Here is a 26,303-nt window from a genome sequence, read left to right as displayed (position 1 = left end):
TTCATTATATTTGCCTCACTTTATTTTGTTGATTCCAGATTTATCTTATATTTACCTTACTGTACTTCTTTGATTCTGGTCACATATTACCTTTTATCTCACTGTACTTTATTGGCTCCTGGTATATCTTACCTTTACCTTACTGTATTGCATTTGTTTCAGTAATATCTTACATTTACCTTACTGTATTGCATTTGTTCCAGTAATATCTTACATTTACCTTACTGTATTGCATTGGTTCCAGTTACATCTTACCTTTACCTTACTGTATTGAATTGGTTCCAGTTACATCTTACCTTCACCTTACTGTATTGCATTGATTGGTGTTTCAATATCTCCTTGGGGCACTGTTCATTTCTTACTTTTTAACCAGGTTTTCCGAAGGAAAAAACTGGTTATTAGATTGGCGAATGCGGGCGGGCTGGCGGGCTGGCTGGCGGGCGGGCGGAACAAGCTTGTCCGGGCCATAACTATGTCGTTCATTGTCAGATTTTAAAATCATTTGGCACATTTGTTCACCATCATTGGACGGTGTGTCGCGCGAAATAATTACGTCGATATCTCCAAGGTCAAGGTCACACTTTGAGTTCAAAGGTCAAAAATGGCCATAAATGAGCTTGTCCTGGCCATAACTATGTCATTCATTGTGAGATTTTAAAATCATTTGGCACATTTGTTCACCATCATGGGACGGTGTGTCGCACGAAAGAATCACGTCAATATCTCCAATGTCAAGGTCGCCACGACTAAAAATATATTTTTTTTTAAAACAAACTTACAAAGGGGGTTAATTTTGTTTGTTCATTTCAAAAGTTCAGTTTGACTTTTCTCCCTTTATCAGATTTTTTTTTCACAATAAAAACCTGGTTTTGTGACAATTTTGTCCCTTGTTCTATTTTTATTTTCTATATGCCACTTGCATTGTATTGGCTCCTTTTGATTCGCCTTATATTTCATGTAATACATGTTTTACTCAGTCTCACTGAATTTCCTTTTCGTAAGCCACAATGTGATAGTGTGAGATCGATACATGTATATGTGTGATCTCTTAGAGTACCTGTCGAACAATACAATTAAGATGACTGATACGATCAATTTTGCTTGTGCATTGATATTACGAAAGTAATATGTTTGCAATTGTTAGGGCAAATGATTAAATACGCAATTGTTAGAAATTTTGTTAATTTGATAATTATTTTTATTGCATGAATAATACTTGAAAATAAATTCAAACCCACTAATATATCATAAAATAAACAAATATTTACTTTGTTGTTTTATTTTTTTATTTTTCAGACTTGCGTGAATTACTAATTGTATGCAGCTTGAGTTTGAAAAATTCTCAATGTGTTACTAATTGATGATTTTCTTTAACATTCTGCCAGTTTCGGCCATTTTTTCGGCCAATGAAACGCAAAATTTGACCGCGTCTTACACGCGGGTCAGTCTCAAATCCACCCATTATAAAGTCCGAAGTCGGGATGCGTCTTATAAGCAAGGGCGTCTTATAAGCGCAGGTATACGGTAACTGGGCCCTGTTTTTAACTTTGATTTTACATCTGCATTTTCCAGGACCATTTATAAACTTTGATTTTCCATATGCCTATTCCAGGGCACAGAATCCCATGGACCCTATCAGTGTGATGGCGGCGCGTGAAGTGGAGAAGCAGGCAATTAGAAAGTGGATCAACTCATAAAAATTCTGATAATTGAAATTTTGGACTGTCTTGCATTTTTATCCCAAATATAAGATTGACTGGCAACTTTTTTGCAATAACTAAATACTGTCCAACACAAAAATCTGATTTAAATAGTTTATATATTGGTTTATGATTGATTCGGTTGTAGTAATAGGATAAAACAGGTTTACACTCAACTCGATCTTTATTTGTCTGGATATAGAAGACAGTTAATGGTTGAACAATCCAAATTAATTTCGTTCACATATTAATTATTGAATGTTTTTATGCCCCCGGATCAAATGATCGGAGGTATATTGTTTTTGGCCTGTCTGTCTGTCATTCTGTCTGTCATCAAAACTTTAACCAAAAACTTTAACCTTGGTTAAAGTTTTGCAAAAACTTTTGCAATATTGAAGATCTCAACTTGATACTTGGCATGCATGTGTATCTCATGGAGCTGCACATTTTGAGTGGTGAAAGGTCAAGGTCATCCATATATGGCTTCAAAGCGGCGCAATAAGGGGCATTATGTTTCTGACAAACACATCTCTTGTTCATTTCTAAGAATAAAATGATTCACTATCTTTAATTGGTAACATTTTTCATCAAACAATAAAATAATACAATGTGAAATATCTTTATTTGCATTAAGTTGGTAGTTGTTTTATATATAAACCATTCTAAAACTCTTTAACAGTCCAATAAATACAGAATACCTGTAAGAAAAGTGCCTGGAAATGTCTGACTTACAACGATCACTTTGTTGATGTCTGTATAATATTTAATAATGTGGTGTCAATGTTTATTGTCTAATTATTAATGCTTCAGAGGGGCACTTTAACCTTGTCTATTGGGACAATATTGCTCTATTACATGTAGTCATCTTGTCTAGGCTATATTGATTTACATTCCTTTTTTGTGTAGATATGTATGTACGGTATAATATTTATAAGTATTATTAAAATTTGTTTAAAAGACTATGATTTAGTTTTTCGTTTCATGTAAAAGACAGACACTTTTGTCAACATTTCCTTAAAATGTTTTAGATACATATTGTGTGTATTAACAAAACAGAAGCAATATATCATTTAATTGGTTGTTTGTATGACCATAATTATGATATTAAAATTTCTATAACTTCTGAACACATATTTCAATGCAAGCCAATTTACTCATTAAACTCAGGTAAGCAGCCTAGGATCATGTTAATTCTGAAAACTCTCATTAACGAAAATGTCCAGTGTTGGAAGCGTAGTTTCTCTTTCTATCCATACAACATCTTCTGGTTTTCATCGGAAAACACAATGCTTACTTCGTCCATTCTCTGTTTGGAAACTACTTCAAAAGCACTTTATATGTTAATCATATTACTTTCCTTCATTTGAGTTTTAACAATTTTAAATTTTGAACTTTCATGACAACTTCTGTTTAGTGATTTAAATGACCACAATCAAATGTAGCTTCGAAGGTACCTTAAATTAAGTTACGAAACTCAAGACAACTCTCATCAACTTGAAGCACAGCTGCAATTTCCAGCGATTCATTGGTCTTGTATTGAATTTTGGAGTATCTAGAGAAAACTCTGAATATCTGGTATGATGACCACCAACCAAACTCACAAGTGTCCAGTGGGAATTTAGCCTGCATTGTTTAGTGAGAGGCATGTGAACCAACTACTGCAGTAGCTGGACAGCAATCTCAACTCTTTTGTGTGTGCAATTCTTTTATATCTCACACTTAGGTAAAGCATTGTTTTAATAACATCACTTGTAATAACCTTTTGGAATTTCTGTTGTTGCCTTCACTGTTTTAATATACACTGTAACTCCAATATAACGCGGATGACGGGGTCCAAGCCACGCAACAGCGTTATAAACGGACAGCGTTATAAGTTTTGAGCTTATTTAATTAAGAGGGCTATAAAAACATGTAAAGTATAGCCTATAATATAGGTCCTGTGTTATGTCATGCTGTGTTGTCATCCGCAAATACATGCATATAAACCGAATCGAACGATAACAGTATACATACCGCTTTTTTAATGTGCACATTTATCCGATAATCCAATATAATTACAACATCACTTACGAAAAAATAATGTTAAACATTTATGACAAGAAATATGTTTACGAAATTTGTAAACAAATTCATATGCCTACGCCATTTTTCAGAAAAATTAGTACAGTGCATTATGGGACACAGCTTTCATTGGACGAGCGAATTTAAAATTAGATTGAATGCAATACGATACATATACAAAAAAACATTTTATTGCGTCATATGCAGCATGTGAAAAACGTGCTTTCCGTGGACTTTCAGATAACGGGCACAAATTTAAGTGCATCTCACACACAGATATTTTTATTTATCAAGCATGTGTAGCATATAATAAACGATAACACACTTACACAGCCATAGTTTATACAATGAAATACCATACACGATAAATACAAAACATAAACAGGTAATCGTTTTAAATAACTTTAATTATTCCGCTTGCACTTGCCGTATTGAAATTAGCGCACTGAACCGCTCTGATAGGGAATACATGTAATAAACACAGACTCGCGAGTTTTCACACCTTTTTTGACATTACACAACAGATTAACACCAATTAACTGTCGAGTGTCGTTCAACCTCTAATCGATTAAAATCAGTTAAGCGGACGGATAAAGCAATCAAGCTGTGATCGACGGCTTCTTTGAATTTTCTGAAAATACATGAAGTTGCATAACATGGATTTGAATCAGAAATGGAAGGTTGGAGAAAAAACGGGATCCAAGGACCCCCCGCGTTATATTGGACACAGCGTTATAACGGACCGCACTATATTGGAGTTACAGTGTATTAATTAAAATGTCCGAGGTGAGAAATCTCTGATTTCATCAGAAACTGGCTTAACGAAAAAAATAAAAGTTAACTAGCTTTCTCTAAAAAGGCCTCCAGTTTTGACAAATTTGAAATATCAAACTAGAGACCCATTGGACTCGTCTGAATAAGTTTTCAGTTTGAATGAAATCCCTCAAGCCATTTCTGACAAATTATCTTTCAAAAAAACACAGTGACACCTATAACCTATTCCAGACATTGATGCTAATGCCAGAATGAGTTGCGGATAGTGTGCCTGTTATTTGAAACATTAAGCTAATTTTTTTTAGACAAATTGGGCATTATTTTATTCCTGTCTAACCATATTACCCTATCATCTCACTGTCAAGTTTTCCATCTCTTTAACAATATCAAAGTCTTTTTCGCAGCCACCCTGTTTGCGTATATAACTGTCCAGATATTGGCAATTTTCTTTCAGTTTTGTTTTTCTACACGCTGCAGTATTTTCATCTACTTTTTGAGCACTATTAGTAACAATTGCCTGTTCACTTGGATGTACTTTACTCTTTTCTGGGGTAATACAAACGTCTGTATTTTCCCTGTTCAGGGCGTAAATTATTTCGTTGACCTCATCTGGCACCTGACAGGAATACACTTCTGCAAACGTTGTCTGAATGTTCTTTAAAACTGCAGACTTTAACATCTCGTCTCGACACACCAGGTTCAAAACAAGTGCACCTGTAAACAAAAAATAATTGAGTCATGCTCTGTTTAGTTTAAACTTATTTATTTTAGCTTGATTGCCTCGAAAGCCTCAGGCTTATAGAAATGCCCTCGAGTCCGTTCCCTGGGCCTATAACCAGTACTTGGTGTCTTTGGGGAAGATCTAGAGAGCGCTCATTCCCTGTAAAAACAGGGCTTAATGCATGTGGGTTAAGTGTCGTCCCAGATTAGCCTGCGCTGTCCGCAAAGGCTAATCAGGGAAGACACTGTCAGCTTTTATGGTATTTTCAGTCTAAAGGACGTCTCTTCAGTCCACAAAAGTCATTTGTTTGTTATCTACAAAATTTCATGCCGATAAATATAATGATGTTGCAGTAACTCAGGAACAAGTAGATCAATGGGGCATAAACACTTTCTTGCCCATCTACACTTCATGGTGATGACGTATACAGCTCCACAAACTTGTAATGCAACTGTCATGGCCAAGTTTTTAGACACATATCAGAAACTTAGGAAAAAGATGATAATTGGGCACAACATGTAGGGCACATCTGCACTTCAAAGTGAGGAGATTGCTCCACAATCTTACAACATTTTTCCCTTGAAATAACTGTTAGCTGTGGTATACTTGAGATTACAAGACACTAAACTTCGTTCAATTATACCTTCGTCATGCAGGCACGACTTGACTGCTCTCAGGAAGCTGGGCTCCACGAAGGGCTCCGGGGGACAACTCATTCCGACACTGAGGTCTTTACTGTCCACATCCAGCATTATGACATGCCACTTGCGGCCTGGAAAATAGATGCCATACTTAGTTAAATTGAATTTAAACCTATTTAATTCAGTCTATTGCATTGAAAGCCCAAGGCTAAGTGAAAAATTCTTTATGTCCTTTTCCCGGTAAGAATCGGTACTTGGTGTCTTTGGGAGAGATCTTAAGAATGCAGTAAAAATTGAACCCTTGACCTCCCAGTCACTAGGCAGACACCTTATTCACTACGCCATGGCTTAAATAGTATGCAAAATGTATGCGTTATTGCAAATAAATAGGAGAAATCACATGACTGTGTTTTTCCAGTTGGTTATATCCCTCTGGTACAAAACTCATTAAAGAAGTCTGCTTTTCAAACTGTTGAATCCAGAAAATTAATGTAAAATGTGCAATTCTTATCTAGTACCATGTTTTTTATAGAGAAAATACCCTATTATTGTAGACTGAATATTTATAGGTATATAAAAAAGGGTTAATATCTGGATGATAATATTTCACGACCAGCTATGACAATTATTTTTTTATAAGCGGACAACACCTACTTATTGCAATGTTGTGTCATAGTTTAAGGTTTTGAGTATCGCTATGAAAAGGATTAAAATATTAAGGCACCGATTAAGTTTTGTAGTACTTTAACATCAAATTTTAACTAATATCTTGGATGAGAATAAGGCAGAGCAGTATAAAGGGAAGCATGATGCCTCCAAATTGAAAAAGGACGTTGCATCATCCTTACCTACAGCACAGTATAATTACCAGAAGACACTTTTATACGTGCTCATTAGCTCACCTGAGCACAACCTGCTCATGGTGAGCTTTTGTGATCGCTTTTTGTCCGTCGTCAACATTTTGCCTTGTGAACACTCTAGAGGCCACATTTATTGTCTGATCTTCATGAAAGTTGGTCAGAACATTTGTCCCATTGATACCTCGACTGAGTTCGAAACTTGGTCATGCTGGGTCAAAAACTAGGTCACTAGGTAAAAAAAAAGAAAAACCTTGTGAACACTGTAGAAGTCATATTTGTTGCCCAATCTTCATGTAACTTTGTCAAAATGTTTGTCTAAATGATATGTTGGTTGAGTTCAAAAATTAATTCCGGTCCGTTGAAAAACATGGCTGCCAGGGGGCAGGGCAGTATTCCTTATATGGCTATAAAGAAACCTTGTGAACACTCTAGAAGTCAAAATGTTTGCCCAACCATCATGAAACTTGGTCAAAACATCGGTTTCATTGATATCTCTGACGAGTTCGAAAATGGTCCAGATCGTTGAAAAAACATGGCCGCCAGGGGGCGGGGCAGTTTTCCTTATATGGCTATAGTTAAACCTTGTTTACACTCTAGAGGCCACATTTATTGTCCAATCTTCATGAAATTTGGTCTGAAGATTGGTCTCAATTATATCTTGGACGAGTTCGAAAATGGTTACGTTTGCTTGAAAAACATGGCTGCCGAGGGGCGGGGCATTTTTCCTTATATGGCTATAGTAAAACCTTGTGAACACTCTAGAGGCCACATTTATTGTCCAATCTTCATGAAATTTGGTCAGAAGATTGGTCTCAATGATATCTAGAATGAGTTTGAAATGGTCACGTTTGCTTGAAAAACATGGCTGCCAAGGGGCGGGGCATTTTTCCTTATATGGCTATATATGGTTATAGTAAAATCTTGTTAACACTCTAGAGGCCACATTAATTGTCCGATCTTCATGAAACTTGGTCAGAAGATTTACCCCAATAATATCTTGGACGAGTTCAAAAATGATGCTGGTTGGCTGAAAAACATGGCTGCCGGGGGGGGGGCATTTTTCCTAATATGGCCATAGTAAAACCTTGTTAACACTAGAGGCCACATTTATTTTCTGATCTTCATGAAACTTGGTCAGAAGATTTGTCCTAATGATATATTGGATGAATTCGAAAATAGTTTCGGTTGCTTAAAAAACATGGCCACCAGGGGGAGGGGCATTTTTCCTAATATGGCAATATATCATGCTTTAGTAAAACCTTGTCAACACTCTAGAGGCCACATTTATTGTCCGATCATCATGAAACTTGTTCAGATGATTTGTCCCAATGATATCTTGGATGAGTTCGAAATGGTTCCGGTTGGTGGAAAAACATGGCCGCCAAGGGGGCGTGGCATTTTTCCTTATATAGCTATAGTTAAACCTTGTTAACACTCTAGAAGCCATATTTATTGTACACGTACGATCATCATGAAACTTTGTCAGAAGATTTGCCCCAATGATATTTTGGACAAGTTCGAAAGTTGTTCCAGTTGCTTGATAAACGTGGCCACCAGTGGGCGGGGCATTTTTCCTTATATGGACTTATGAATCCTCATGAAACTTTGTCAGTATATTTGTTTAAATATATCTTGGATGTGTATGAAAATGGTTCTGGTCTGTTGAAAAACGTGTCTGCCAGGGTGTTCACTAGTTATGAAAGTTGGTAAGAACATATTGTTCTAATGATATCTTGGGCTGCACAGAACAGGTCAGTTCCTTTTAATCTCAGGTGAGCGACTTTGGGCCTTTCAGGCCCTCTTGTTTTATTAAGTCAGCTGTACAATAACACAAGTGTAATAACAAAGCAATTCAAACCTTTTTCTCTCTGATTTTCAACAAACTTCAATCCATCATCCACACAAACACGCAGTTTGTCGTCTGGTTGAAACTCAAACCATTCTATAGCTATGGCAACAATTTCTGGATCTATGTCCACCACTTCAATGTTGACCTGGGAACCAGACCATAACATAATTAATATAATGGATTTAACAATGGCCAAACTATAGGATTTAAATATCTTTAATACCAAACATACAGTGCAAAAAAATCATGGATAACAATTCATCTGTGTGCCCCATATTGATAATATCAAATAAGTTTACATATATTACAATTTTTTATAGTAATCTAATTTAAAGGTATTGTGTATAACTCTTATGCCAATCAATTTAGTTTCAACACATAATTTAAATCCAGGTTCTTCACACTGGATTTTGCCTTTAATTATCAATATTTACATTATAAATAAACATCCCAACAAAATTAATTCTGTATTATATATAAACATTTTTATAATGGAGTACCTTAGTAAAAAACTGATGCATGAAAGAGGGTAGGCCTCCACCTCCCAGGCCTATCAGTAGAACGGACAGCTGGTCATCTGAAATTAGTAGTGATGGAAACATTATTTGAATATTCGATTATTCGATTGAATGGTCAGTATTTGAATTACAGAATTGATATTTGTAATCATTTTTTTTCAAACCTTATTGCCCTAATATTTAATGACCTAGGAGCCGCTTACTAATTGGCACCCGAAATCAATTGGGATTAGTATGTTTGTTCTTCGTGTCAAACTGATAATGCGGCCCGTATCAGCGTTGATTGTGCAATGCAATATACACACTCTAAGAAATGCCCAAACTGTTGTTTGTAAATGGGGTGCCAATTAACGGCATCAATTGACTGGCGAATAATAATAAAGGCTTTGTGATGTACTTTGCATGACTTATTGATATGTTTCTTTTTATAAACGTACATGATATCATTATTTAAAAATTTCAAATACAAATAAAATTTTATGACATTATGTTTTTCCTTATATTTGTTCTTGAATATTTGGTGTACTTTGCATGCCTTATTGATATGTTTCTTTATATAAACGTACATGCTATCGTTACTTTAAAATTTCAAATCAAAATAAAATTCTATGACATGATATTTTTCCTTCTACATGTATTTGTGCACGATTACAGTATCAGTCATAGTATTATCCGACAGCGATACAATTATTTGATAGCAACGTTAATAAACAGCCTCGTATTCAGCAAACGGATATAACTTATAAAACAATGGAAGTTAACCCAGAACAAGTTTCACTCTTTTTTAATATATTTCGCCGAAATAGGCTTTTTCAAAGTTTGTTTTTAAAATTAAGCTACATTTTCTTTCTATTTCTCAACACAACAATTGTATATTAAATTGTATTTCTGTGTCAATTGATATTTAATATCCCTACTGGATACGATACATGTATTCTATAGGTCTTTGACGAAACTGAGTAATAGAAGTTCAATCAATCCAGCCGTTTTATGCGAATATGCGAATATTCGATTGAATGGATTTGCAAATATTCAAATACCGATATTCGATGCCATCCCTAGAAATTAGTGAAGCAGTGATTTTTTCACCATTTTCTTTCTCAGTTTCTTTGGATTAGGAATAATTGCACTGCTTTGACTAAATTGGGTAATTAGGGCTGTTGTTTTTTTACAAATACTTCAAAATTTAGAAAAAGTGTTTTCAATATTATATTTACTACGGTTCAAGGTATAGAGCTGGATAAGGGTCTGGGATGAACTACATTTTGAGATGTTTTTGTTTTGTTTCTAATGTTCATATTTATTTAATTGTTTAAACCTCCCTTTGGGATTTTTTAGATCCCATTTGGGAAAGGTATATATTATTTAGATTGGGAAAGGGTTGCTAAAAAGGCCCCAACTTTGAACAAAAACACATGTTGCCCTCTGTGTTCATCTTTTATACCAGCATGTCAAGTCTGGGTCCATATTCAAAAAGATCCCATAGAAAATCATAACTTAAATGAAAATCATAAAATCGTCTTATATACTGCCATGTAAAGTCTGGGTCCATTCAAACATCCTATAGATTTTTTTTAAAGAAAACACAAACCCAACAGTTTTGTAAATTAAAACTGGTACAACAGTATATTTGATTCTTAACTAAATATTACACAACTGGAACCAAAATAACCTTTAAAATAGGTCACAGTTTCTCATGAATATCATATGTTGAAGGGTTTAAATATGTTATACAAAATACCATAGCTCATGCAATGTGTTTTTAATTTTCAAAACAGTTCATGATTCTGCTTTTGATTTTAAAATCATCGAAATGTATCGTTTGACAATAGCTCATGAGGAGTTTACACTTTTCAATAAAAAAAACTAGGCCCATATTCAACAAACACTAACTGCACAATTCTTTCTTAAGACCATATGACATGAGCAACATTTGTAGCCTGTATCTATTCAAATGATGAAAATTTGTCACTCTGATCTCAATGCTCTATTCTTAAGTCAAGGGTTGATGAATAAAAGCCCTCGATCCGTTTATACTGGTTTCATGCAGGTTACAAATTCCTCTAAAATATATTTTTTGCAAATAGTAAATAACAGCCATTATTTCATGCTTCAAAACAAATGAGCCTCGCTATGTGAAAATGGGGTTAAATGCATGTGCGTAAAGTGTAGTCCCAGATTAGCACAGGCTAATAAGGGATGACATTTTATGCCTAAACTTGATTTTCATCAAGAACAGTCTTTCTGTAAAATAAAAATACAATAAAATGGAAATTGTCGTCCATGATCGGCCTTTGCGGACTGCACAGGCTAATCTGGAACGACACTACGCCCTTTTCACAGAGTGAATCTCAAGTGATAGGCTTACCAAGAAGTGTGGGCAGACTGGCAACACAGGACAGACCTGCTACCATGGTCAGGTGGTGTTGACAGGCCAGGTAACTCTTGTCAACAACCATCACTGTTTGCCTCCCTTTGCCCTTCTTTTTCACTGTCAGTGTGTAACACATATAAGAAAGTTGTATGCATAATTTACAAACAAGTTAAGAAGACTCATGTTTACAAATGTATCCAAATAGATCTCTTAAAGTGAGAAATGTTCATGCTTAATTCATGAAATGTATTTCACATAATTTTTAACTCCCGTCACATTTTATCTGTTAAATCCTTAATTACCCAGACACCTCTACTATTTCCGTTGTAAATCCAAAATCAATCAGTTTTTTTATTTTGTCCAATAAGAACGTTTCCAAAAAAGTGTTGAATATTCCTAGTCTTGGACATTTTGGGTACACAATTTATCAAAGATCTAGCATGAATCTACTTTAGAATTCTTTATCAGATATACAACTTTGCCGTCAATGCCCAACCTGTGTGCTTCAAATCACACAAACTTATCACATTTAATTAATTGTAATCACAAGCACACTGATGCATATAATTATCTCATTTAATATCGTAGTTACTCCAACAGTGTATATGCATAACACATTCACAGATATACCTGTTTTCAGCCGTGCCTCCGATTGCACAACATTCTGATTGGACAGAAAGACCAGTCGTCTGTACGTAGTACCACTGTCACCTTCTACGTCTTCAATTATGTATTCTCCGCTCATTTTGCTTGACCCCTGCTTAACAACGCTACGGGAACCAATATCATTGCCTAGGGACAGGAATGGAACCTAAAGACAAAAAAATAAAATAAGGCTAAACCAACCTATCTTTGCTCTTCTTTTGTTCCCAATGATATTCAGAAAACATCAACATACATAAGAATTTTTTTCAAAACCATTAAATTGATTGAATTCCATTACAAAATGTCATGTGCAACTAGAAAATGTCATTGCACAGCTGGTCATGACAAATCCAATTAAAATTAATTTATTTTGAACTAGTAACAATTGTTTTGGCATTGTAAAATTGTCTGGTAACAAGCCAGACTGACATTAGCCAGATATAATTAAGCCTTGCTCTGGGAAAATGATGATTAATGCCTGTGCATGTATACAGTAATCCCAGATTAGCCTGTGCAATCTGCACAGGCTAATCAGGGACGACACTTCGCTTTTATGGAATTTTTCGTTTAAAGGAAGTCTCTTCTTAGATAAAGTTCAATTAGGACAAAAAGGGTGGTACCTGATTAGCCAGTGAATACTGCACAGGCTAATCTGGTACGACACTTTGGCCACATGCATTAAACACAGTATTCCCAGAGCATAACTCAATTTCAAAGACAAACAGTTGCCATGCCTTAGTCCCCATTTTGAATCCTGGTGGTGCCAACTCCATGACTTTCCCAGAAAGTTCTGCCTGTACGGCCTCAAGGTCAAGGTAGGCGTGATTCCTGTCCAAGGTCACAACCACTAGACGCTCAAACCCTGCACTCTCTGACAGCTGTTGTCGGCCAGCCTCTGTTGAGAACATCCACTCTGTTTCCCTGTATGGAACAGGGCAAGGAAGGAAAATTAAACAACTGCCAGTAGTTTGATGTAGTACGAAGCTGTGTTTAAGATATACAAAATGGCACTACGCTTTTTATTTCAAAGAAGATTGTAACAGACAATATGATATGAGTATGACAAAAGTCCATTTTAAAATTGTGACCCTGGCCTTCTTAATTATTACTTACATATCAAACAAGAAAGCCTTTGGCCAATCGGTTTCAAAGAAGATTTTTAATGGTTTTGCGTATGTATGAGTCTGTGTAAAACTGATGACCTGTGGGATTTCGCCAGGTTTTACCCCATGGGCATAGTTTGAACAACTTTTGTTCAGGACTACAATTCAATGTTATGTAACAAATTTCAAATATCACCAATGGGTGAAGCCAATTTTGTCCCCAGGGGCATGATCTGAACAAACTTGGAAAGGACCAGTTTAGGATGTTACATAACACATAACAATCAGTGGGCATTCTCGATTCAGATGCTTTTGTAAAAGTCTAATTTATCCATTAACCAGAACCATTTGAAAAATGTTCATAGAGGACCACGCAAGGAAATTCCTGTGAAGTGTCATTTGTTTGCTCTTTTGATCAAGAAGGAGATGTCATTTCAGTGTGTGAGTTTTTTTTCACTATTTTGGGAATGTGACTGAAGCCCTTTGGATTGGGAAAAACAGCATCATTTCATAAAAAATTGATTAATTGGTGTTGTTGTTTACTTTGCTAAGAAATACTTTAAAATTGAGAAAAAAAATTGTTCTAAAAAATATTTTAAATTTACATACTTTTTGAGATCACGAATGAGGCAACATTTCTACAGAACCCATCACACTCACTGCATTTGGAGAAAAATTACACATTGGACATGCCTATGCATGTCACGTCACAAATGTTAAAGACAAACGCTTTCCCTGCAGATCTTCATGTTGTACTCAGGTGAGCTAAAAATAGCAGTTTTTATCTGTAAAGAAATGTTTGCACTAGACAAATCATCAAGATTGACTGAATAATAAACAGCTTTTCTGTACCTTCCCTGTGGAACTATGAAGATTGCAAACTTGTTGACAAGTTTTGCGGCAGAATCAACTATGTGGAGCGTGTATCTAGGGGTTGACGCCACATCAGTGTAAAGTGACAACGATAACTGCTCGTCCGCTACTTTCCTGTAAAAATTAAGTGCAATAATGACCACACCTTAAAACTATGAATGATAAATAAGCTCGTTTAAGGAAAACTGGCCTCAATGCAGGTGCATAAAGTGTTATCGAAGATAAGCCTGTGCAGTCTACACAGGCTGATCAGGGACAACAGTTTTCACCTTCACTGGATTTTCATTCAGAAAAGACATTCTTAAAACGAATTAATCCAGAAAAGCAGAAAGTGTGGTCCCTGGTTGAACTGTGCGGACTTCACAGGCTAATCTGTGATGTCACTTTCCCTATGTGCATTAAGCCCAGTTTTCCAAAACCACTGCTCATATAAGTGTTTCCTATTGACTTGTTCGCACTCTTGTATTCTCAGATGACAATATGGCACTTCATACGCAACAACAATTATTATGATACTTTTATTTCAGATGGTTTTCTTTAAATCTTTGATATCTTCCAGACTTTCCTAAAGAAAATTTTGCACAAACAATTAAGTCATAACTTAGATTTGTTACAACATTTTTTCAATTGGACAGGAACGTCTATATAATTATTATCAAAAGCTTAACAAGCAAATGCTTAAATAAGTGCATCATGCTATCTTCAAAACTCAAAACAACTCCAAAATTCTCCTGCATGAATTGCTTTCCAAACATTTCCCTATTTTCACAGGATTCCATATAGCCTGGTTTTCATACCTCTTAGCAATCCTCTGTCTGATCACAGCATAGTATTGCATCTCCTTGACAACGTTCATAAGGTCAGCAACAGTTTTGAACCGTTCATTCTTGTCTTCATAGGCACACACCTCCAGAATCTGAATCATCATGAATTAATCGCATATGAAACAACAGCATGTATTCATAGATGTGCACATGAACAAGAGATGGTTTAACAAGACATGTTTGCCCCCCCCCCCCACAACTGGCATACATATGGTCAATTAGAGCAACTGAAAACAAATTTGTATTATATGACCATGAGACCTTCAATTTTGACCTTACAAAGTCAAAATTGATAAGAGTTTTCCTAACCGCAAGACTAACCAGTTTACTAATTCATATGAACTTAAAGTGTGTCTGAATATTGTGTGAAAACAATGCCCCTGTGATCTGCAGCTAAGACTGGTTCATTTTACAAGCCCCTGTGACTATCACCTCTGACTGGTTCGTGTTACAAGCCCCTGTGACTGACCATCACCTCTGACTGGTTAGTGTTACAAGCCCTATGTGACTGACTATCACCTCTGACTGGTTAGTGTTACAAGCCCCTGTGACCTTCACCTCTGACTGGTTCATATTACAAGCCTCTGTGAACTTTAGATCCAACTAGTTTATATTATGACCCCCTGTGACATTTACCTCTGACTGGTTCATGTTACACGCCACTTTGACCATCACCTCTGACTGTTTCATGTTATAAGCCTCTGTGAACATCACATCTGACTGGTTCTTATTACAATCCCCTGTGACCTTAACCTCTGACTGGTTCATGTTACACTCCCATGTGACCTTCACTTCTGACTGGCTCATGTTACAAGCCCCTTTGACCTTCACCTCTGACTGGTTCATATTACAAGCCCCTTTGACCTTCTTTTCTACATAAGGGCACTGGGTATAGGGGAAAAAAGCCCTGAATTTCGATGATTGTGGTGTTTATTTCCATTTGTAAAATGCAAATTAGAAAGGACTTCTGGAGAATTGAATGGTCTGAAAATAATAAGGGCTTAAAAATATTCAACAAATCTACCTGTTGAAGACTAGGGTTTTTCTTGAATTTTGTGCAGATAATGGCAAAAACAGGCATGTGGAATTCTTTCTCGTCCTTCAAGGAATCATCCACGTGAATTCGATGAATCCTTACTGCCCATCCTCTGTCAAATAGGTTTGAATTGCGCTCTAATATAACTGGTTAAATGCATGTGCAATAAGCATTGTCCCAAATCAGCCAGTGCAGTCTGCACAGGCTTATCAGGGACAACACTTTCGGCTTTAACTGTTTTTTGCTCAAGAACAAACTTCCTTTAAACGAAAAATACAATAAAGCAGAATCTGTTGCAGACTCCACAGGCTAATCAGGGAAAACACTTTAGGCACATGCATTAAACCCCCTTTTCACAGAGCGATGTTCATTTATGTTTATTTCCTTTAAATGAAACACTTAATTATATTGTCAACTAATTAGGAAGAAAATCATAACCAATGCACTGTGCAAGATGTAAAATACAGTCATTTTCATTACTGTCAGTATAACTATTAATTGATGTCAGTTTTTTTACTCTGTTTCCTGGTAGTTTGTTGCAGACTAATTACAACTTTTATTTTTAAGTACGAACATCTAAGTTGAACAAAAACGATTATCAGGAAAATTCATTTAAGACACAGGCAAAGTCAATGCCATCAAAATTAGAATTCAATGGACAGACAAAGTGTAGACTTTATGCTCCTCCCTTTCAATGGGAGTAAATAATTCCCAAAGTTTTCTTAAACAATACCTTTAAGTATAAAAGACTTAAGGTCAATTAATAAACAAGAGATTGCCAAGCAATATGGTCCCCTACCGGTGAAACTCCACCGTTGTCAGTAATTTTTTTGTTGCCATAGCAATCAGAATTTTTGATGTAGGAACAAAATGAAATGACGTGCATAATCTCCATATTGCCATCTATCCATTTTTAAAGTTTCATGAAAAAAATATGAAGAACTTTTAAAGTTATCGCAGGACCCAGAAAAGTGTGACCAACTGACAGACAGACTGACAGACGGAGTGCAAACCATAAGTCCCCTCCGGTTTCACTGGTAGGGGACAAAAAGAGGTCGCGGTGGTGAAATAGATATGGTGTCCGCCTAGCGACCAGGAGGCGACTCGAGAGCATTTATATTATAAGCCTTAGGCTTTCAATGCAATTGCGCTTAAATAAATAGGTTTAAACTAATTAATAAAAAAATATTACAGCTCAGAGAAAAAGCCAACGATCTTCTTCAGAATGTGTTCCTGCAGGAGGGAGATGCATATGTAGCGGCCCATCAGTTTCAATGTACGGTCAATCTCTGAGAACATCCGCTCAATGTCGGCCGTGACCTTGACTGTGTCGTCCACCATCAAGGCGTCCAAGGTCCCTTTGTCCAGCACCACCGAGAATTCTGAGTCTGGAAACTCTAGCTGGAAGAGAGAACACGAACAGCTATTGCTTAACCCTTTATCACATAGATATTCATTTTAACATGTTTGTAATCCCTAAATTAAATTAAAAACCTTTCTTTCTAGATTCAAGATTTAAGGTTTCATTTTGAACCCTTCCTGATGAGCAGCAAACAGCATAAAACCTGAACAGACTGCGAGTTACTCGCAAGCTGTTCTGGTTTTATGGTGTTTGCATACAGCAATTTTTACCTTATGAATCAGAAAGGAATAAATTGATAAATAACTCGAAATACTGCCAGGAGTTGATAAATCCGTTATATAATGACCTGTTAAAATAAGCACTGTCTTTTATGATTATCAGAAATTTGAGCTGTTCAAAATATTGATGAATATCTCTCACCAATGCATGTAATATTGTCTAGCAAATCGAAATAATCATGTTACAAAAATTCTAAAAAAAAACATACAAAGGGAATGAATAAACTTTAACCAGTTTTTAATGAAGAAAAATAAAATTGTAATAAACTTCAAACCTTAAAGTTAAGGAACACAAATTAAAGAAAATTTAGAAAGTGTTGTTTTTTTCAAAATAAAGGAAACCCTTTCAAAAAATAAAGCAACTAGGTAAAAGCTAATATCTAATTGGGCCGTGCTCTGTGAAAAGGAGGTTTAATGCCTTTGCAGTCAGCACAGGCTAATCAGGGACGACACTTTCCACTTTTATGATATTTTGCGTTTAAAAAAAGTCTCTTCTTTGCAAAAATCAAGTTGAGGTGGAAGTGTTGTCTCTGATTAGCCTGTGTGGACTGCGCAGGCTAATCTGATACGACACTTTAGGCACATGCATTAGACCCTCTTTTCACAGAACACGGCCCAATTATATTTAACATGTAATGACACACAAATACATTCTACTGAGAGTCTGAGAGCCACTTTACATTCAACACATCCATCTTCAAGAACTTCATCTGTGGTCGTTGTTTCTCGTTCTTATCTTTCATCTGTCTGATGACGACGTCGGTGATGTCAACGTTAACGATGCTATGGTGTCCGACATCATAGAGGTCTGCACTGAGCTGTGAGTTTCCACACCCCACTACCAGCAACTTGTCTTGTGGTTTGATGTACTTGTGGAGAATTCCACATAGGTCAGGGTATTCCCCATACCTGAATGTTAATGTGTAAGCTTGGAATCATAAGAACATGTTTCCACTAACTACAGAAGATACTCTGAGGCAATATGATCAATACAGGAAATAAGACTATTGATTTATACAAAACCATAAAAGCATTAAAGCGAGATTATACGATTTTTTATATGTGATAAATTGTAATATATTGATAAAATATGTTACAATAACACAAAATAAGCAAGAAAAATTTATATTAGAGACGAATTTCATAAAATGCAGCAAAGATAAATAAGCACCCCTAGCCGATTGTGACGTACATATTTTTCTACAATAACCGAAGCATTCGTCTTTTTATTAGGACCAGAGTTAGTGTTTGTGTGTCGTATGAATATATATCGTTGAAGGAATTTAAAATGAACCATTACACTAAGTTAAGATTCCCTATTGTACATGCATGCTATACATGCTGGCGAATTCGACTGTACAGCCTTTTTCGATTTCAGAAATAAATATCTGGCTTATTTCGCATTTTTCGACACATGTTCTTCTTAACATTTGTTTAATTTATATTGAATGATATATATAACAAGTTTCAATACATAAATTCATTAATATTTGACAAAATCGTATAATCTCGCTTTAAATTTTAAGGGCCCAATGTCACTTAATGTATAATATATGCAAATATGAACCAAACAAATAGTGTGATCAAATAAGCACCAGCATGGAGGTCAATCCCATGAAAATCTGAATCATGAACAATGTGTGTACAATTTGAGAAAATTATTCTAAGCATACTAAATTCATGCAGTCATGACAACATCCAATGCTGCTGTAATAATTACTTTCTGATGTTTGATGAATGCCAGTAGAGTAATTATAGTTATTTTTCTCAATACATGGGATGTGTTTTTTTCACATATTAAATATTATGAACTATGATTAAAATAGGTGTATTATTTGAGAGATAGTATTTGAGATCATGCTAAGAATAACACTTTAGAATGTTCTTAATAATTGCACTATATATAAACAGCAATACAGACAACTGCCTTTTTTTTTAAATGGCCGCTGTCCAATAAACTTTCTCAACATCACGTTCAAACAAGAAACAACCAGTTACCACTCAAATGCTTTTCCCCCACGCTTTTTGAAGAATTTCTCCCAATACTCTGGTTTCACGAATTCTCCATGCTCTTTTGGTAGTAAATTCATGTTGATATTCTTTTTAACTTCCAAAGCTGGAAAAACAAAAAAACCCATCTTTTTAAGAAAGTTGCAATAATAAAATATTTGAGTGGCAAAGTCTCAAAAGTACTGCATGTTTCCTAGTCTTTTTTCAACTGGATTAGGGAACTTCAGAAAACCAGTTTGTGATAAGCCGCTAACATTTTTAAAATTCAAGAATCTCATGTTTTTGTTTTTTGTCAGCTTGGGGCAACAGTTGGCAGGGCCCTTCAGATAGGGAATTTAACCCAAAAGGGGAATTATTTTTTAAGAAAAGCATGTTCTATATATATTCTACTTTCTAAGAAATCATAAACAAATGCTTTACTACAAATGGTTTATAAGATTATGCTTTTACTTGGTTTGATAAAATTTTTGGATTATTTTTACCTTTAAACACCTTTAACTCAGTAAACCTTTACCAAATTTACCAGAGTTGTCTATTTCTTTTCACAAGAAAGCTTACATTGAGAGGGCAGTCTTCGAATTAGCCTATAAGCCTGAAGCCCGAGTCGATTCTTGGGCCAGTCAGTCGATCCTAAATGCTTATACAATAGCCTGACTGGTTGATAAAATAATTGAGTGTAAAATTGAAAACAAAGTTACAAACTAAAAACTGAAACTACTATCATATCAAATACCTTATATATATGCATATATAAGAGGCACGATTAAATTCGCTATTTAAATGCCTAAAATGACGTTATAAGTGTTGAAGAATTGCATGAACACATGCGTCCGCCATTTTTCTAAACTGTCGTGTTAACATCCAGGAATGTTGCTTGATGCAATTGACGCCTAATCGAGATGAAGTTATTCAAACTGAACATGCGTAAATCACGGCCAGAATGTGCTCGCATCGGGCACTTCATAATGTTTTAAAATAATGACCAAATAATGATCTAGAAGCGTATCTAATTTAAGAAGCGTTTCCGAAAATTTATTTATTATTCATGAAAAATGGACAAAGTAATTTTTCAATAAAACTAAAAGAGTTTGTAATAGATATTGTACACATTGGGTTAAAACAAATTGATCCTCATTACAGTTTGATTTCCAAATGTTTAATTAATTGTTCTTGCGTATTAGAAGACGTTTTTTCAACAACCAGCATAATTATCTGGTGGATTGTATAAAATGCATTTCAACAGGAAACAGAATACCCTTTATTACTGTAATCACATGCATCTGTTTTTACTAATGGAAGTAGATTTTTTTTATTGTAAAAAACTATTTTTTGTGTCCTGGCCAAAAAAGTCATCAAATTTATATTGACCTCTTCGGGCTATTGAACATGTCTTCGGGCTATTCAAAATTTCATCTGATTAGCCCGAAGGGCTATTGGGCTAAAATATTTAGCGTGAAGACTGAGAGGGTAAGTTTAACGTTATAAAAAATCAGTTTTTTTCCGTTTTTTAGCAGGGGCCTTATATGAACCACTTCTCCCAAGAATACGGCCTCTTCTTTCAAACCATGCAAAATTCTCCATATTTCAACTTATTAAAAATTGGAAATATTTTTCCCCTTTCTCAGTTAATTTTTTTTTCCTTGAAATTGAAGGCCATGCCATTTCCCCTAAGCAAAAATAAAAGCACTGATAGTGGTTTAATGTATACATTTATAGCAAGGTAACAGGGCCCTATATTTGCGTGAAAAAAAATATTCTGATAAGCTTGGAATCTTGCTCAACGCATGGTTGTTGTAAACACAACATTTCCATAGTTGCAATAATCCAACTCCCATCTATTGTAGGTATGTGCTTATAAAAGCTCAGAGCATTCAAAAGAACTACCTAAATTACTCTTAGTATTCAGACACTTAAAAATAATTATTTTTGTTTGTGTCTGAAAATTTGATACAGAAAATATTTTAAAATTTCAGGTGTCCGAAAATTTACAGACAAAAATTTAATGTCCCAAAATTGTTATTGAAATAAAAACAATTAATCAATACACAATAGTATTTCCAATTTAAAATAAAAACAACTCCAAGGCTTTGCTTACTCTTGCTTACTCTTGCCGGAAATGATACAGAGCAAAAAGTAAAACATTAAACATACTTGGCCCTTAATTTGAAGATATCATTTAAAATGCTGTTGGGTCAAGCGATTGCCTACGAGTATACATGGTTATTTACCCAATTACGCAAATGTTATGGCCCATTGTCCTAAGGCATGCGTCTCCCAGATTTTATGACCTTAATCGGTTTGTTAAACCCCATGTAATAATGTTTATTATTATTCTTATTATTACATGGGGTTTGTAAAACGGTTTACTAATGACTCGCCCCCTTAACGACTCGCCCCATAACGACTCGCCCCACTTTTTATAACGACTCGCCCCACATGTATAACGACTCGCCCCACAGTAATACACCAGTAATCAATATAATTATATCTTAATATTATCAACATTGAATTTATGAAAATGATTTTATTCAAACGTTTTATTCATAACAAATTTAAACACTATTTACACAAACAACAACAACAACAGCAACAACAACTATTTACACAGGTCCGTACATGGCTGAACACAAGTCCAGCAGCTGACTAGTTGAGATGGAACGCTCCGATGGGAGTTCCCGTTCCGTTCGTGTGATGTCGAACGCGTGGTCAACTTCCATTTCCTCTTCAAGGAGTGACATGGCTGACGTTGCCGTTGATTCCATGGTGGTGTTTGTCGAATCCGGTATCGAGTTGACTATCTCGTCCATCAGATCACCATTCTCATCGGTGTTGTTGTGCCGACAGCGCATACACACAAATTGTAGATCCCGATTTTCGGCAACAGCGGTGTCGTATTGCTCATCTGTGATCCCTTAAATTATATACTTAAATTTGTATAAACTGTATAAAGTTTGTTTCAAAGTGTGTTCATCTTATATATATATAGGTAAACAATGCTGCGCTGCAAATACAGAGTACAAAGTTTATTCAATCTCTGATATACATAGACTATAATATAAGCATAGATAACAAGAGAAAAACAGTTTTATACACTTATATATATATTAGTAAACAATGCTGCGCTGCAAATACAGAGTGCAAAGTTGACACACGAAAATACTACAACGCAAAAAAATAATTTATCTTCGATTGTACGTTTTAGAAGTACTTACCAGTGTTACCACATTTTATGTGATGCCACTGTGAACAGTTGTCACATGTCACCGCTCTGGAGTTTTGGTACACCCGTCGTAGACAAAACAAACAAGGAGGCGCAGGCATGGTGTTAGTCGAATTATCAATTTAAAATAATGGTTTACTATAATCATGTATACATCTTTAAATACTAAACTCCGCAGTGGCACGTATTACTCAATTAAAGTTATAACCATTAAAGTAATTAAACAAATCATGGAATTGATTGATTTATCACAAATGGTTTCTTGTTTATTTGAAACCATTGCAAATTTTCCGCGATAATTGTTCACAACTACAAATTAAAACAATCATCCCAGCATGATTAGAGTAATTTAGGGGCCATAAAGGTTGATAAAAAGTTGGCTGGTATGCCCAAACTTCACTTCTGAGGTACCTTCTGCGTTTCTAGTATGAAACAGCTACACAGTGTTTTATTCACTACTCGTGGAAGCACATGCAAAAATTGTCGGAAATCGAGATTTTATACCTTGTGCATAATAAACATTGCGAGGCAATTGTTTGATTTTTTTCAACAATAATCATTTCTACGGACATCTGAAAACTACGAGGATTGCTTAGATAAGGTATAAAATACATCTGACATTGTATCAGGAAGGATGGCCGAGTTGTCTAAGTGGTAGACATTTTACTCCAGAACTCCAGGGGTTAGTGGTTCGAGCCCTGCTGAGGGTTATCTCTTTTTTCTTTTTTTAATGTTATTCTTGATTTTTTACTGTAGCTTTTTAGATACAATGCTTACATTTATCAATATAAAGCATTGAGTGACAAACTTCCAAACCTGCCAAAGTCTGTAAAGCCCCTTTAACAATAAATAATCATTGTAAGTTATGAGAGACAGATTTATTAATGTAACATAGTCTTGTATGTTTAACAGTATACAATGAAAGAAAGTAGACTCTAATTTTAAGTCAAGATAAGTGAATTGAAACATTTGAAATCATTACCATTGCAGATCCACTTTTATTTTTCTCAGTTGTTTATGAATATTCAAATAATTTTTGTTTTGAATACCTACCGGTAAACAAAAATAACAAAAATGTGTATTGAATGAAAGGTAGCATAATTTATGCCATCATATATTTTTGCCAAGCATTGTTTGCTCATACATTAGCAAACATAGTTTAACCTAATCAAGTACGTCCTGTAGGAGCTGTCTGATCAGAGTATACTTATTTAGAAAAGTCGCTCAAGGTGTCATAAGGACTGAAGTTGCTTAGTACTATAACTCTGTAATAGTGTAAAGTGTAAGTTGTTTACTTGGCCTGGAAATTATCTCTTAAATAGAATATACGTGGTCTTTATCAATATTATTCAGGACTCATTTAAAGCAATACATGATTATACCTTTTCATATGTGTATTAGAAAAGATTAATGTTTAGTAGAACCTGAGAAACAATTAAAGAGCCATTCAATGAGCTTTCCGTTGTACACAAAGTGTTGTATCTTTTGGAGAGTCTATTACAGATTTAAGCTTAAGCTTAAGTTATAAATGATTGAGGACAACTTTAACTCTGCTTGTTTGTACATTTTATTGTACTCGAAGTGTTTAGAAATTTTTCAACATGTCACTTAACTTTATATAATACAATTTAATAGATATAAGATTTTATGTTTAAAATCTCGTGCATACAACATCGAAGGATGCACTGTGTCGATAAATAGCATTTTTGTCAGTTCCTTGTAAAAAATGTAGTTAACTGCCAGATATTAGTGTTATGTCAGTGTTAACTTCGAATAAATATCTTAAAATGTGACCTTTTAGCGTGATTAGCAAAACAATGCACACTGTGAGCTTAATTACTGCATTGATCTGTGAATAAACTTGTGTGACATTTTTGTCTGGATATTTTGTTTTGTTTTTATTGCAAACAATACATTTTGAAATTAATAATGAAGCAAAATGTCTCAAATGTCATTACTCCAGTTCATATTGTTCATACATGTACCTATTTTTTATGAATATGAATTCTGAATTTTGAAATATTCCATGTATTTTAAATATCTTGAAATTATATATTTTACTGTATTTTAATTAACTTATTAGTCTAAACATATATCGTGAAAACATGCAAAACTGTTTAAGGTTTTTATTACAAGAAGAATTATTAGAATACATGGTTAAACAGTACTTGGAAGCAACTTGAAACCACACCGGTCCTGTGCAGTTGTATGACAGTTTTATGGCCCCTAATAACCCTACCCTGCTGAGAGATTGACCACAGCCCACATGTGGCCCATCAGCTGTAACTGTAAATATGCTTCAGCCAAGCCAGCCTGAATGAGCAGTTTTCGTGGCATGATTCTCTGGACTGTATATGAAAATATCTTTACCACGAAGCAAGGTATTCACGCTTTCGCGATTATGACACGTGTATTGTTGATTGTCATCACCCGCCTGCGTTAATGTACCTGTCAATTATGTTGTTCATCGGTCTCCTTTATAACGATAATCCCTAAATTCTTGAGTAATTTAACCTGGGAATCTTTAATTGTCGATATGATCTTAGCCTTTGTTTCTTTTTATAAATATAAAGGAAAGTATGACATGAGACAAATGTGCCGATATCCAATAGTCTTGCTTTATGATAATATTGCCACTGAACAAAGATGTAAAAAAAACATCATAAAATAAAAATTATTACTTTTCAGAATATGCCTGCAATAGACGTATATAAGGTCAGGTATAAGGCAAAAAACCGCTGAACGATGGTTATCAAACAATGCCAAACCTTAAATTCATATTATGAATTGATTTCATTTATATTACCATATATAATATAACATTTTATTTTGATAGGGCGAGTCGTTATATATGTGGGGCCAGTCGTTATACATGTGGGGCGAGTCACTATAAAAAGTGGGGCGAGTTGTTATGGGGCGAGTCGTTAAGGGGGCGAGTCGTTACATTACCTGTAAAACCCTTAGGTGCCGATCTGGTAAAATAGCAATGTAAAATATACTGTCAGAAAATTAAGAGTCATTAATGATAGACGAAATGGCGCATGTCCGGAAATTACGAGTCACGAACATAATTATTTTGGCCAAAAAGAGGGTGTCCGAAAACTTTGACTCTCCGAAAACTTTATAGCGTAATTACTGTAAACATTTCTATGAAGACCCCCAAAGAGTGTCATACATCTGAATTTTTGTCACTTAGTGATTCCGCGATAAAATGCCTAATATATGATCATCTACACATTTTAAATAATAAAATATAAGTGTAAAAAGATGGCAAATGATACCAAATCAATTCAATTTCATTTTTAACTCACAATGTCGTGGACTATTAAAACGAACCTATTTTGACATCGTCACCGTGAAGACGAATCCTTCGTTTAGAAGAGTATTCAAAACACTTTATTTTATTTGTTTTATGCGTCGTTATATTACTATATAGGTAAGAAAACATGGAAA

At 35.1% G+C, this 26,303-nt stretch overlaps 3 protein-coding genes across 6 annotated transcripts in view; 2 read left to right on the top strand and 1 right to left on the bottom strand.

Moving 5' to 3' along the window:
• Positions 1-2,659, top strand: part of LOC127837373 (dipeptidyl peptidase 2-like) — a 95,133-nt gene extending 92,474 nt beyond the window's left edge. The window contains exon 10 of the mRNA XM_052364362.1: positions 1,613-2,659. Within this exon, the coding sequence (XP_052220322.1) occupies positions 1,613-1,697 (85 nt within the window). The 3' untranslated portion in view covers positions 1,698-2,659. The remainder of the gene's footprint in view (positions 1-1,612) is intronic.
• On the bottom strand, positions 2,296-26,303 carry LOC127837365 (eEF1A lysine and N-terminal methyltransferase-like). 4 transcript variants are annotated; one of them, XM_052364333.1, is made up of 14 exons: positions 26,187-26,303; positions 19,619-19,736; positions 18,301-18,529; positions 17,172-17,380; positions 15,968-16,091; positions 14,917-15,035; positions 14,099-14,233; positions 12,878-13,064; positions 12,129-12,309; positions 11,493-11,615; positions 9,107-9,183; positions 8,616-8,751; positions 5,900-6,028; positions 2,296-5,249 (listed from the first exon to the last, which is right to left on the bottom strand). In XM_052364333.1, the coding sequence occupies exons 1-14, from the start codon at positions 26,296-26,298 to the stop codon at positions 4,885-4,887; spliced, it is 2,244 nt and encodes a 747-aa protein (XP_052220293.1). In that variant the 5' UTR covers positions 26,299-26,303; the 3' UTR covers positions 2,296-4,884. The 4 variants fall into 4 exon arrangements, with proteins under 4 accessions (XP_052220293.1, XP_052220294.1, XP_052220296.1 ...); XM_052364334.1 differs by having other exon boundaries at positions 26,162-26,288; XM_052364336.1 differs by lacking the exon at positions 26,187-26,303 and adding an exon at positions 26,132-26,150.
• LOC127837371 (target of rapamycin complex 2 subunit MAPKAP1-like) overlaps positions 26,163-26,303 on the top strand; it is a 57,736-nt gene continuing 57,595 nt past the window's right edge. Inside the window, exon 1 of the mRNA XM_052364360.1 lies at positions 26,163-26,286. The gene's annotated coding sequence lies outside the window, so the exon portion shown is untranslated. The remainder of the gene's footprint in view (positions 26,287-26,303) is intronic.

Source organism: Dreissena polymorpha, chromosome 7 (assembly GCF_020536995.1).
Source record: "Dreissena polymorpha isolate Duluth1 chromosome 7, UMN_Dpol_1.0, whole genome shotgun sequence".
Lineage (NCBI taxonomy): Eukaryota > Metazoa > Mollusca > Bivalvia > Myida > Dreissenidae > Dreissena > Dreissena polymorpha.
This window is presented reverse-complemented; position numbering and strand designations above follow the sequence as displayed.